The 15,550-nt window shown below is 35.3% G+C and overlaps 1 protein-coding gene across 2 annotated transcripts in view; it reads right to left on the bottom strand.

The window, feature by feature from the left end:
• Positions 1-15,550, bottom strand: part of LOC134527140 (nucleolar protein 6) — a 227,698-nt gene that overhangs the window by 200,183 nt on the left and 11,965 nt on the right. Inside the window, exons 1-3 of one of the 2 annotated variants that reach the window (XM_063359532.1) lie at positions 8,740-8,898; positions 7,973-8,110; positions 7,762-7,878 (exon numbers count right to left, since the gene is read on the bottom strand). In XM_063359532.1, coding sequence (XP_063215602.1) covers positions 7,762-7,869 — 108 coding nt within the window. In that variant the 5' untranslated portion in view covers positions 7,870-7,878; positions 7,973-8,110; positions 8,740-8,898. Of the gene's footprint in view, positions 1-7,761; positions 7,879-7,972; positions 8,111-8,739; positions 8,899-15,550 lie in introns of those variants that run through there. The other variant, XM_063359531.1, reaches the window with a different exon arrangement.

The raw sequence follows: 15,550 nt of genomic DNA, 5'->3' as shown, positions 1-15,550 counted from the left end.
TAAGGAAAGAGTGACAGTGTTATTAGGTGCTAACATGGATGACACTGAAAAGTTACCATTGCTGGTAATTGGGAAACCAAAAAAACCCACGGTGTTTTAACAACATAATGCCATTACCATTACCTTGCAAGTATGTAAACAACAAGTATGAGTGGATGACAGGCAGCATTTTTGAAGACTATGTGAGAGCACTGGATGCAAAGATGGGGTGCAAAAATCAAAAGATTGCTTTTCATGGATCACTGCCCTGCTCATCCCAAGGAAATATCCAACCTTAGAAATATTAAAATTGAATCTTTCCCACCAAAATCAACATCCAGGCTGGGTCATTCCATGTCAGTTCAACCACACCATGACACCCACCATCTCAGAATTTGGCAAAACTTGGCATGGTTGTTCTATTCATTGATGCAAGTAACCATACCAATTTGTTTTGTTCTATCTCTAATGGTTTAGATTTTACAGCCCCTTAAAGTTTATGGATTATTGGAATTTTCTTCATCTGGCCGCCGTTAACTAAATTATTTGCCCGATGGAAAAAAATTCATATTTTTTTTTTATTTACTTACCATTTTGTCTGAAAAATTTTTTAAGTTTGGATCAATGTAGCAGGAATAATATAAGAAATGAACAAAACTACTCAGTGTTTATTTGGAACCATAAAAAAAATCTCAAAGTGTAATTTTTATGATTATTGAAACAAAATGTAGAGTTTTACGGAAAATGGTAAATCTCATAAAGGGAAAAGGATAATCATGAAATCTCTGTTTTGTTTTTGTTCTAAAAGATATGTTCTACCATATTAAACAGTAAGATTTGTCGGTTTTTTTACTCCTTTGATAATTTTTTTCACTTCAAAACACTAAAATGAGTTAATTATTTAATTTTAGTTAAAAAGCTGCTTTGGCTGCTATTTGCCTGACTGTGTTTCTGAATTATATACAGATGATTAAAATACCATAGTTTCCTTTTGGTATCCCACACCTTTTTATAAAATAAATTACCTTACTTGCTGCTTCCTGTTTCCCACGCTGTCAAATACTGCATTCCTGCCATGACATCAACCTGTTCCCTTTACACTCACAAATACGAACAGAACTGACCTCAGTAATGAGATTGCAGTTCAATTTAAATATAATTATTAAATTACACTACATAAAACATTAGTGTGTTTACTTACACATGCATTACTCCTATGTTATTAATGCTTACAGTTCGTGCAGTTGTAACATTGTTAGGTCATTGTACTTCAAAATTCTTCCAGATTGTCAAATTTTGATTGGATATTTGTCATGCATTCTTGTGAAAACTGATAGGTTCTTCCAGTCATTGTTTTTGGCGGTTCCACCATAGCAATAATATGAGGAATGGGCACAGCACATGTATCTTCTTTCTTGGGCCAAAAAAAGGATGGTGATGGTCCGCGGGGATGAAGAAACTGTACCGTGACATCTTTTTGTTCAGCATTTATCTCATTCACCATGCCAAAGTACCAGAAGCTGTCATAAACACAAGCAATAAAACATCTAAGGTACAAATTTTCTAATTTCACAAGATAGCTTTGCTGAATGCTAAATAAATTAAAAACAATAGCTGCTTTTTCATACTTGCTAATTCTTCGAGCCTCAATTGTTTGTGAATCATTTTGTGGCTGAAAGTTGTGAAATGATCTTGTCCCTGGAAGAGTTTGAACATCTTTGAAGTGACTTTCCATAGCAAGACAAGTCAATTTAACTGCTTCTTTAGTAATAAAATGGAAACTGATATTTTCAATTCTGGTCTTGCAGAAGTCAAACAGTTCAGCCACTGTTATAATTTGTTTTGTCCAGAGGTCGTTTAAGACTTTCCCTCCAAGCTATGCCTTTTACAGTACCCCCTATTCCATCGCATTACGTTTTGCCATGGCTGGTCGCAAAAAATGACCAATGAGCTCTCAGTAAAAAATTTCTCTCATGTAGACACAGGTTTACGAAGTTGTATTTATTTTTATATTATGCTGCACACCCATCACTAAAGTAATGAATCTCTTTTATGTGTGGGTGGTTCTCTTTCACGAAAGGCAGTCATAGTTTTTTGGATTTCGTACACCATACTTACATCATGTTTGAGGTCATCAGATATGATGCAAAAAGGTAGAACAAGCTTTTTGCCAGTTGCATCCTTGCAGTGAATGATTACAGGATGAATAGTGCATGAATCTGAGGTCCAGTGGTAACCTTGGGCTTCCTCTTGTATCGTGAAAGTATAATTTTCGCTGAAGTCCATTGAAATTACAGCTACATTGGAAAGAGCTGTTTCCTTTAAAATTTTAAAAGTAGATGCTTGTGATTTTGCAATGAAGAATGAGGTATTAATTTGTTTAGTTTTTCAACTAATGTTTCTATAAATTCAACAACAGAGCTGGAACACCTTATCATTTCAGTTCGGTCTATGGAAACCCACTAACTGAACTCAATAACATCTTCATTGTCATATTCTTCAAACTTTGTCTGTAAAAAATGGACAAGGTTATCTTTTGATGAACATTTGTCACAATGCCTTAACATACATTCTCTTGTTGCTACTTCACAAACCATGAGCAATATCAGTTCTTTGTAATCTTCCTCTATACCGGCTCCATGAATCAATAAAATAACATTCTAGTGTATTGTGCACACGCATACTAAGTGTGTGCCACTAGAGGCAGCTAAAATGCACCATTTAGGTCTCAAGAAACAGAATTTTGAAAAACCTATTTTCAAATGAGGATGCTCCCATTAAAACTTGAGTATAGCTCAGAAAGATTACACAAAATCAAATGCTTTCTCTAATAAACCTTTTTTCCTATACTCATGACATCCTTCATCCCTGGCAGAATTCTACAATGTTCATCACTCTGATAAAATTGTTTCACTAAATAGTTTCAAGGCTTAGCTGTTTCCCTTGCTTAGGGTCTGGTTCGCCTAAAAAACCTTTGTCTTTAAACACTTGTTGTTTATCCATGTCTTCACTGTTCTGCAACATACTTTTTCCCAACAAGTTTTTTTCTTCTGGTAGATCAACTTCAAGAACAGTTTCAATTTTTTATTTTACTTTTTCATGAACTTTTTGTAGCTTTTCTTTAGCATAACATGATTTTCTATGATGACCAAGTGCATGTAATTTCATTGGTAAACATCCAATTTCATGAACGGAAGAATTGAGCTCGTCAATTACAGTATTTTTTTTTTAATTCGGTTTAGTTCATCTCTAATGTTAGTTCTATATCCTTTGTCCATTCTCGTGCTCATCATTACTTTCAACCTTGTCAGCTTCTTTATCTTTTAAAAGTTTATTCCTGCAAAACGCACAAAGTTTCTGACCAGGTTTAACCTTGTACCCTTTTGATAAGATGATTCTACTCTGTTGTACAGTTAAAACACGAAGTGCTTTTTTAATAACAATTTTATGTCTTTTGAAAGGATCACAACACACTTTTTGTAAAAATTCATACTTCTTTAAAAACACACTTTCATGGTGAAGGCAAACAGTTGTTAACTTGTTGGATTCACATCTTAATGTCAAAAGATTCAAATCTTCTTCAGAAAGTTTTTCAATGCCTTGTATAGACTTGTCCTTGACATTGTGTAACAGATGGCAATCACTTTCAGTAGTTTCTCCAACACTGCAGTGTTTCTCCATTGTTCAACAAAACATAACAACAATGCACTTTGGTACTACTCACTTAGTTTAATAAAAACACATAAATACTATCAATAACACTCATTTACTGAAATGCTTAATTGACTGTTATGTATAAGCACGAATCTTACTTCTTTCACTGCAACTGCCTGTGACTGACTGACATGGAAGCTATAATAAATAATGTTGCTGTGAGGGGAAGGCAGGTTCGGACATGCACAAGGTCACACACAGCCCGCCTTGTTCTCTCTCTATGCACGGATTGTATCAGTTGCTTGCCTTCATGCTTATCTCCTGGGAAGATCTTGCATCTGGATCTGGAAGAGGGTTAGCACAGAAGACGGGGGAAGGGGTGTGTGAAGTCCGCAGCCAGGCACAAACACAAAAAAATAGGTAAACTACTGTGCCGGAAATTAGGCATTTCGTCACCCTTTTTTAATTTTTCTGTAATTTTAAAATTTTTTGGGATTTCTTATTTTTTTAATTTATCTGGTTGTTAAGGGGGTAATTTACTTTTGTTAGGCCGGTGTACGCCACGTATTTAAACTTTGTGCCAGTGAACCGAAGCCCCTTTCCAGGGGGCCAATCTGATATTTTGCTGTCTAATGTGGACATGGTCAGCCCGGTTGAAATTTCTCTCGCCTGCAGTCACGTCCCGAGTTTGTAATTTTAATTCCCTGCATGACCAAAATCGCATAGAGCAGCTTCTGACCTGCGAGCTGCTTCTTCTTAGAGGGCTGCTGAGAATAGCTAGTCTCGTCACGAAGCAGTCTCCAGTGGACCGACGTTCTCAAGCTAGTGGCGTTTTCTGCCCCCCCCCCCCCCCTTCCTCTCTCTCCGCCACACTTTAGTTCTGAGAAATCAAGCTAGGAGCAGTGACCTGACGGGACGATGGCCTAATTCAAGGACCTTCTCCCTGGTCCGACAGAGACGTCCCCGACATCTAGCGGAGGAAAAAGTAACCGCGGGCCTGGTCACCAGCGTGCAGAGCTCACCCTCGTGACACCTGGTGGCAAGTCAGCTCACCGCCTCAGTTAGTTCCCCTTTACGCCGCTAGAGAGCAGCGCCGCGGTGCCATATGGCACTATGCTTTCTTCTCGCGGCCTGTAGAAATCGATTGTTTGTTGCCTTCTGTTCTGGGCGGTAGAGAGTGCGCATGTCGTGTTCTTGTCACGCCCGCCTCGGACACCTCCGCATGTTTTCGGCCATGAGCCAAACCTTCCCCCTCCTCCCTAGGGCTTTAGCGCCCGATTTAATTAGGAGCTGTGTCCGCCATAGCGGTCACTTAGTTCTCCGAACTCGGCTACTGACCACGTCTTCTCGGCGTCCTCTGTGCTAAGAGGCTTTTCGCGGCAACTGCGAATTCGTGTGCACAAGTATGTAGTCAGCTTGCTTTAGGGATGTGATTTCAGTGGTACAGTAGCCAGTGAGATGTAGTATTTAGAAGAAGTCATGTTTAGTTAAATTTTATTTTTTTTTTTACCTTCCTAAATATTTAAGTTTCTTCCGTGCATCCGCGAATTCTCGGTACGCGCCATCCTGAAGTCGGCGCGAGACACCTCGCGAGCCCTGTTTCCACACCCTGTTTGGTGAGTAATCTTTTTTTCTTCTCCCCAAATTCCCGTTGTTGGCTTTTCGTGCCAACTGTGTATGACTGTCTGGACGCAGGTCTAATTCATTTCGAATTTTACATGTGTTTCAGACAGGGTCAAAGTTTCCGGGGAGAGAAATTGCTCCCCGCATGATCTTCGGGACCTGCTGCTGATTTCCCCCTTTAGAAGAGTTTTCCTCTCGGTCCGACGTCACCCTGGGAAGACCCGGGTGATATAAGCTATATATATATTCCACTTGAATCGAATCAACTAAATTCACTAACAAGATACCAGCGAGCAGGGCTTTAAGAAAGTAATCTTCAGGGACATGTAAAGTCAAGGAAACTCATGTATATGTAATCGTTGGGAGGATCAAATGTTGGTGCAATTTTTTAAATTTTGGTTTATGTAATCATTTATTTGTTAAGGTGTAATATGTATTGTTTTAAATAATCACGGGGCGCCCCCTTAAATTTGTTACTTACTAAGATCTTTATTGTCATGTTGAAATAATGCGAAAACAAAATCTCTTAATAATAAACCAGGAAAACCTATAGACCAAGCTACCGATGTAGTGTATTTATTTATCAAATACCTTCTTCATTTTATCGATCCACGAACTCCCCAAGTTACTAGTGTGCAGGGAGTGTAAATTTTGTCTTGTGCACCACCTCGTGCCCCCTCTGGTAATTAACTTTAATTTTCTTTGTATTTTGCCCAGCAGTTTCCAAAGACTTTTTATTAAAATAAAATAATTTTATTTTGAGGCACGAGGGGCGTAACACTACACTGGCAGTTGTATTTGCAAGTAGAAAAGGAACAGGATGGTGTCATGGCACGAATGCAGGGCTTTGACAGCGTGGGAAACAGGAAGCAGCAAGTAAGGTAATTTATTTTATAAAAAAGCGTGTGGGATACCGAAACGAAAATATGGTATTTTAATCATCTGTATATAATTCAGAAACACAGTCAGGCAAATAGCGGCCAAAGCAGCTTTTTAATCAAAATTAAATAATTAACTAATTTTTGTGTTTTGAAGTGAAAAAAATTATCAAAGGAGAAAAAAACCACGAATCTTACTGTTTAATATGGTAGAACATATCTTTTAGAACAAAAACAAAACAAAGATTTCATGATTATCCTTTTCCCTTTATGAGATTTACCATTTTCCGTAAAACTCTACATTTTGTTTTAATAATATTAAAAATTACACTTTGAAATATTTTTATGGTTCCAAATAAACACTTAGTAGTTTTGTTCATTTTTTATATTATTCCTGCTACATTGATCCAAACTTAAGAAATTTTTCAGACAAAATGGTTAGTAAAAAAAAAAACTGAATTTTTTTCCATCGGACAACACATCTAGTTAACGGCGGCCAGATGAATAAAATTCTAATAATCCATAAACTTTAAGGGGCTGTAAAATCTAAACTGCTAGAGATAGAGCAAAACAAATTGGTATGGTTACTTACATCAATAAATTGAACAGCCATGCCAAGTTTCATCAAAATCTGAGATGGTGGGTGTCAAAAATAGTTTTTTTTTTTGGTTGATTTGGTATGGAATGACCCGGCTACAACCCATGGACCAAGGAACTATAAAAATTCTGAAACAGCATTTTCGTAAGCGCCTTCGAGTTACGACTTATAACAAGAATGAAAAGTGCCAAAAGTGGTTCAAAAATCAACATCCTGGACACCATGCATTTTCTTGCTGCTTCAAGGGAAATGTTTGACTCAACCATCATTAGCAAATGCTTCAGAAACAAAAAAAAAAAAATATTTTCCCTGAAGATGCATGTGAGGACAGTGAATCAATGCAGATCTTTCTACATGCAGTGCAAATTGGAAAACTCTTCAAAAGCAAATAAATTTTTCATGCGCTTTTAAAGATTATGTCTCAGTAAATGATGTGGTTTCACCATGTGAGCCACAAACCATCAAACATTTATGTGCACAACACAAGGATATAGCTGAGGATGAGACTGGTAATGGTGACACTGATGAAGGTGATTCAAATTTCATGCCAACTTTCTCTGAGCACTTGACCACATGGACAAGCTGAGGTTATTTGTTCATGGAACACCAAATGTTCCAGATAGTGTGAGTAAGAGTTTATGGGAACTGGACAATTTTGTGAGGCGTCAGAACGAAAATGTGTTGAAACAAACAACTCTGATGCAGTATTTCTCAAAACAGTGAATTTTTGGTTTTTTTGCTATTGTTTTCATAATTTTTTTTATTGTGATTGTTAAAAAAATTCATTTTAAATAATTCAATTCACTGATATAATTGTATAATTTTTCCAGCATGCTAATGATAACTAGTAAGCGTAATTTTGAGCTAAGCAATATGTCATTTGAGTAAAATTTGTTTTTATGAAGCAAATGTATTTCCCTTTTCAGAAGTTTTCCCTGTTAAGAAATTTTTAGCATCAAGTCCCTTGAAAAATTTCTTAGAGATTTACTATATTCTTGCCTGTAATTAAAAATTACAGCTTTTTTTTACCTCATACGTTGGAGATGGATCTGCTGAATTCAGTAGTTTTGAAATGCTTTCAAACCACGCCTGAAATAAAATGGTATACTTCGCTTTGACAGCCACTTCCTTCAGCATTTCTTCAACCTGAAATGTTGGAAAAAGCACCATAATAATCTTCAGTATTTTTTACTAGGAATAATTATAATTTACAACTGTAAAAAAAAAAGCTATTAATTACCTGCAAGCGAAACAGATTTGAATGGAAAAGATTTTCAGTTTCTCTAAGTTGATTCAGCTCCTTAACCGTTGGAGGCCTGTGAGCTTTTGTATCTGCATGCTTGAATTTTTTCTTTTTATTTTTCTTAGGGTCGGATTCCTGTGGAGAGAAAAAAGTACATTTTATTACTAAATACTTAGCTACAGTATCAACTTATCATACACCCACCAGCCACTAGGTAAAAAAAACTCTATAACTAGGTTTATGCAGCAACCCATTTACTCTAAGACACCTCTATAATCACAAAACTGTCCGATACATGCACTATTCATTGTCTAAACATTCCTTTTTTTCACATCCCATAAACAATGTAAAAAATTAAAATAAATGTATGCTAATGCTTATTTTTCATCCTACCTCCCCATGTTGTAAATTGTTTGTGGTATGTAATGTGCCTAATTTATATGATTAATAACAGAAAGAGGTTTTAACTAATATTTTCCTCTTATAAAAACTAATTAGATTGTGGACTGTAAATTAATATAATAAGAACCTATGTTTGTAAATAATAAACTAAAGTTGTAAGCATTGAACTGCCTACCAATGTCAGGGTTCCCACCAACTTGTTTCAGTAAATTTCCCTGAGTTTTCCCTGTCCTATAATATATTTGCCCTGTGCTAAATTAAAAAAAAATAATGCAATAAACTAATCACAATAAGAACAATTTTAAATAATATACAGGCATACTTATGCTACTAACATAAAGGTATATCAGCTATTTTATTACCTGCTAAATTGCTGTGAACATTTAGACATACATAGGCCTAATGTTATACTACTTCTGCTGCATAGGAAAAAAATGTTTAGGTATCTTGCATATTCAATGTACATTCACAAAATATTACAAATACATATGTACTGGCTATTCTTTAAACCCATTACATATTTTTCTTAATTTTTTTAATTTTCATTTCTAAATGCTCTTTTTGTTTCTCTATTTCCAGTTTTTTATTTAGCAGCTCTTGAATTTCTAGTCTTCAATTTTTTTTTCTTCCTTACAATATCTGTCCAACTTCTTGTCCTCTTCTTCATTTTGACATTTTTGCTCCAGGGTGCCTTTGTACCTTGAAGCTGCTCCTCTGGCATATTTTATCATTTCCTGATCTACTTGGATACAATTTTCACCACCGACATTACTAACTCCATCCCAAACTCGTCGCAGGCCAATCAAAGATTCCTCATGGAGATTTCAACAAGCATCTCCTTATTGATAGAGAATCCAGATTCCACAAAAGCATTACCATGTGAGAGAATTAATATAATTTTCACTGCAAGCCATATATCTTTAAACTGTTCTTTTCCACTCAACATATCTGCAAAAAAAAGTGTCCAATCTGTTATTGTGTACATGAAATGATGCAAGTTTGTCAGAATTGATATTAGTAACAAATTTGGTAAACTGAACACTAGCTCTATCAGATTGAAGAGCAGTTAGGTGCTTGGCAGACATAAGAATTTGCAAACATGTATCCATGCTTGTCCTACACTCTTTCTGTTTGTCCAAAAATTATCTAGGGTCCAAACAAGAAGCAGCTTTAACCATTTTGTATTTTATTGGGCTACGTTAAACAAGTTTCTTGGCAATCTGAACCATGCATGTTTTGCATTCTGTTAGGAACCTTTGTTTCTGAAATTCTTTTACATCAACCACACCTAACCCATGCTTTGCAGTAAATCCAATTTTCAACTTTGAGAGTGGAAGTCCCAGACTTACATTGTCCAAATTAATACTAAGCTGATATGCAGTTGTCTTGGCTTTCAAAATTTCCATCTTAATAAAACGTCCCAGCAACTCTCTTAGCAAGTCCTCCAATTTCTTATGCACAAATGGTAACATTGGTTTCGATGTTTGAAACTTCTTTAAAAATGGTTCAAGTGAAGAAGCCATTGTCAGGAAAAAAACTCAGCTTAGCTAGCAACAAAGGATCCCTCAAACAATCCTTCACTTTCTCAACAGAATATGTAGTAGGTAATTTACTGGTCTTAAAAAAAATTTTCAAGTGAGGAAAAATTTGTATTGCTCTCTCACACACTGGGACATTTTCCAACCACCGACAATCACAAAATTTGATCAGAAGAACACTGCAACTTGTAACTTGTCTGAAGTCTGATCGTAGAGCAGGTGAGTCTTTGAACACAGAAGATATTGCCCTTAAAAATTGAACAAAATCCCACCCAGTCTTTCTAAAACCCATTTGAAAGGCACCATGAACAACATGGAGACCACAAGATCACAGGTCTAATATATCTGGATCTTCTTCGCACACCTTAGTTTTTGCCTTCAATATTCTAATGAACAACCAATTGACATTCGGCCCAACCATGGATACTTGTACAATTTTGGATAGTTCCACATCCTTTAGTCCCTGTTGAAACCCTTCTAAGAGATCATCAGCTGTAGAATGGCCTAAAAATGAAGAATTCCAGTACCTGGTCATTACTTGATTTTTGTTGACGTCCCATATACGTACAGCTATGTCCATTTGTTGTACCTTTCTTACCCTATTGAAGGATTCATCAAAGCACGCAACAATGTATTTTGTGGATCTGATTTCATCTGCAAGTTTGTGAAAAAAATATGGCGCAAGTCCATAAGTAACTAAGTATGCAGTCTTGGTACTACTAAGCTGCATTTCTTGTGCAATAGAACTATCTAGAAACATTTTAGCAAACAAATTGCTTATTCCTTGTTGGCTATTAAAACTGTCTTTTTTCAGAACGACATGTAATGCCCACAATATTTCTGCCTTTCTGACATTACTGTCTCCCTGAAAATGTATTTTATTTACCATACCTGAAGATGCTCTTTGAGAGCACTGAATGATGATGATGATGATCCAGTTAACAATGAACAGGATGCTGGTATGCTGGATGGTAATTCAGAATTTGGTGCTGTGGAAACACTTTAAATAATTGATCCCTTTGTTTCTTGGTGATTTAAAGGCTTTGTTAAGTATGCTGACATAGATGCAGAAATACTGCTCGCAGTAACCAACTGTTTGTGAAATTTCCCTTCTTGATGGCTCTTCACAGACTGCCTACCCATACTACTCAAAGAAAATACCTTTTTACACAAAATACATTTTGCACTATTGTTATCACCCTCAACACGACATAGCCACTTTTTCCAGTCAGGAAACAGTGATCCATCTAGCCAAGCAGGATTGAATTTAGACATCGTGAATGTCACACAATTATCCACTCAGACTATCAAGAATAGGCCTAAGCCTAATGTAGAGTAGCAAAACACATTCGATACTGAATCGCTTAGTCTCACAAGTTTCACCGTGTTTTCATTGCACAATTTAGGAAACTGTGCTAGCACACACCCGTGAACGTAACCTATATTTCTAATGAGAAAATTATAAGAGGACCGCCATTGATTTCTTCTGGAAAAAAAAAAACACTTCTCACAACTGACTAAAAAATTTCAAATATATTTAACTGCTTCTGTAGAACTCTTGACTCAGAATAACACAATATGTAACTATTTTCACGGTGTTTTTGTTGTATTTGATAGGCAAAAATCTCGTCATGAAACCATAATACTACAACTACACAAATTACAGTGATACATCACAGTATAAACAGTATAATGTTGTCCAAATTTTAGCACTTTTTTTTTTAAATTCTCAAAACCAATTATAGTTAACAAGAACTTAGTTAAGCATAAAAATTGAAGATTTAATTCCGCTGTTTAATTTTTAAAAAATGGTTAAAATCGGATAACCCATAGCTAAGAAATATGACTTTGAATGACTCACTGTCGGCAGCCATTTTGAATTGCCGCCAATTTTAAAAACTACCCTTTTGAGATGTCTATCACTTATTTTTAAGTTCCGCATCATCCAATAATCAAGTCATGGAAGTTTAGTTTGGTCCCCCCAATTTATACCAAAATAATATTATTTTAGCGGTTGGGACAAGGATACTTGGACACTAAGTCATCATAAATAATTAATCGTTCCTCAGGCTACAAAAATCCGATTAAATTGAATGTTTTTTTTAATTAAAGACCATTTTATTAGCTTCATTTGGTATTCATAGTTGTTTTTGCTAAAAAGCTTCGTTTTTCAGCAGCAGTACAATACTGCCAAAATTTTAGGCTTTTTCAAAATTTCTCAAAAACTATTACAGTTACAAGAAATTAGTTAAGAATCAAAACTGAAGATGTAACTCTGATGTTTAATTTAAAAAAAAAATTGTTAAAATCGGATTGACCATAGCTGAGAAATATGACTTTGAATGCCTCACTGTCAGCAGCCATTTTGAATGGCTGCCATTTTTAAAAGCTACCATATTGAGATGTCTATCACTAATTTTTCAGTTCCTCATGACCCAATAATCAAGTCCTGTAAGTTTCGTTTGGTCCCCCCAAATTATACCAATTTGTCTGGCACAAGGACTATAGTGCATGATTTGCTACATTGCAACAGATCAATTGTTAGTTTCATATTCGACAGGTGAAAAAAAAAAAAAAAAAAAAAAAAAAGCATTCCTATGATTCAATCAAAAACAGGCTTTTAGCTTTCTCTTTTGTTCTGCTTCTGTGAGCAAACTAATAACCACACTCAGTATTGGAGACTTTTTTTATTATGCACCTTAAAATAGCCAGAAACTTAAATACTATTAACAAATCATTAATAGGTAGGCTACCTCTGATAAAATCCTTAATAAAATTCTTAGTAAAATATGACAAGTGAACTTCCTGCACAATAATTTGAAAAATTTCAGCACTTGTCCTATTAATACATAAACATTTCAAATTTTTTTCCTGCTAATTCTGCTAGCTTGTGAACTTCTCATTATTGAGCAAAGATATAGTTCTAGTACAAGCCAGAATTTTATTTATTTATTTATTTATTTTTGTCATTTAAAATTTTTTATTAATTTATTTTTATTTTTAAATATTTTTTTTCTGTATTTTTATGATATCAAAGAAAACTTGTGGTGGTTTTCTCTGTGTGCTTCCGATTATTCTTGTCGATATTATGGTGGTTTTCTCCTTGTGCTTCCGATTATTATTGTTAATATTATGGTGGTTTTCTCCGTGTGCTCCTGATTATTCTTGTCGATATTATGGTGGTTTTCTCCGTGTGCTCCTGATTATTCTTGTCAATATTATGATGGTTTTCTCCGTGTGTTCCTGATTATTCTTGACAATATTATGATGGTTTTCTCCGGGTGCTTCTGATTATACCTAACTAGACATCTGATGGATTTCTCCGAGTGCTTCAGATTATTCTTGTTATTATATTGATGGCTTTCTCCAAGTGTTTCTGATTATACCTAACTAGACATCTGATGGTTTTCACCGAGTGCTTCAGATTATTTGTGAGAGATCTATCTCTGCATGAAGAATTTTTTACTTACTGAGTCATGTCATTTCTATTCAGAGTTACATTTAATCAGTGAAATTCTGTCAATAAATCAGCACTTACAATATTTTTATGAAGGTGGATTTAAAAAATAATAACTTTACTCAAACAAATAATATGCTTTGAGACAGCTGAAAAGCATTAACATGAAAGACAAACTGTATTGTCCTTGGTGTCTAAGACAGGTAATTTTATTCAGAGTTTCGTATAAATTTCCGAAGTCATATTATCAAATCAACACTTAAAAAATAATTTTAACAGGTGGAAATCACATAAAAACCAAAGTTCATTAATCAGACGATTACTATGTCTTGAAACAAATGGGAAAAGCTATCACACACGAAGATTTCCCTTCCCCTTGAGTTCTAGCGAAGCCCTCCTTCTGTTGCGATCGTTAGGGAGCATCCCGCATCCCACACAAAACATTGTCTACTTATACAGACAACAGAGACTGCATATACAGACAACTGATACATGATGATTGCTAATATGTGAATAGATTATCTTGTGATTCTTGCTAGGCCATGATATTATTCACTAATTTTTAAATAAGGTAAATGTTCTTCCTCTTGAGATCTAGGGAAGCACACCTTTTTCAACAGATCGTGAGTGAGCATTCCGTAACCTACAACCAACTTTGGCTGCTTTTACAACATAACATATGAGGAAATATGAAGGTGGGTAGTAAAACTATGTGGAACATGAGTTTTTTAGTCAAAATGAGAAAAAAAAATCTTTTTTCGTAAATAATTGATGAATGTTCATACATAAAAATACGAAGTACCTAAATAATACTTTTAGTGGCTATTCAACCATAATGGAGTACGTACAGTCTAGTGAAGGTACGATACTCAAATATCGATCTCGATCTGAAGGACATTGTACATACTGTAGCAAATACTTTGATAAAAGCTATAATGCTCGTAGACATGAAAAGAACGATTGTGTTAAAAGTCCATTCCATCAAATACTAAGTTGTGGCAAGTGTGGTAGGCGGATGACACGAGGAGAGAATTTAAAAAGACACTATAAAACTTGTAAAGCCAAGCTCGTCCAGGAGATAAAGTACATAGATGGAGACGATATGCTCGGGGGACAGTATGTCTTACAATGAAATTGATCGACCTAGTCTTAAAAGCGATTGTGTTAAAATCTCTCCAGGTCTTGAGAAAGGATATAGCTTAAATGGTGTTGGAGATATAAGTAAGGTAGAAGATAATGAAAGTAACATCTCCAGAAAAAGTGACAAGACGTCTTATCGTAGACTTCTACGGACTTTGGAATATTTTTTTTTGGAAAATTAGCAAGTAAGCTTGATGCCAATGACGGTACTCCAATGTCAAAAAATTAGAAATACTGGGATATGCAAGATGAACATGTCAGTGTGTTTGATAAAGATGTGGACAGCAGCGATGATGATGATACAAATTATCATAATCATTATTACAACGATTTTCAGAATATGTTCAGCAAACAATCGAAGAAGATGGTGTCATCAAGTGAAATTGATTATATATCGTGGAAAGACCCGAACGTGTTGGTGAACAGGTTGCGACTTTTACTTGTTTCGCAAGATGATGAAATTTTATCAGTTATCAAAGAAACGTGGGCTATTATTGATGAACTTAGAATTTCAGGGTATATATAATAAGTTAGTAATGTTTATTGACTGACGAATTTTTATACTTTTGTATTTTTTGATATAAATATAATTTTAAAAATTGTTATCAAAATGTGTCGTTATTCATGCCCTAATAAAGTTCATGTGTTTGCTACTTTAAAGAATTGAGTTGAGTATGAATATATTAATATATATCTGTGTGTGTGTGTGTGTGTGTGTGTGTGTGTGTGTGTGTGTGTGTGTGTGTGTGTGTGTGTGTGTGGAGAGTTTCCATTTTACTGTATGTAGATGATGGAAAATGAGTGTCGAAGAAGGAAGGAGTATGTAGAATTAAGTATCGATGACGGAAAATGAGTGTTGAATTGAGTGTCATCGATGGAAAATGAGTGTCGATGATGGAAATTGAGTGTCGAATTGAGTGTCGATTATGGAAATTGAGTGTCGATTATGGAAAATGAGTGTCGAATTGAGTGTCGATGATGGAAATTGGGTGTCGAATTGAATGTCGATTATGGAAATTGAGTGTCGATGATGGAAAA

This window comes from Bacillus rossius, chromosome 1 (genome assembly GCF_032445375.1).
Source record: "Bacillus rossius redtenbacheri isolate Brsri chromosome 1, Brsri_v3, whole genome shotgun sequence".
Lineage (NCBI taxonomy): Eukaryota > Metazoa > Arthropoda > Insecta > Phasmatodea > Bacillidae > Bacillus > Bacillus rossius.
Note: the sequence above shows the minus strand (reverse complement) of the source record. Positions and strands in the feature narration are given on the sequence as shown.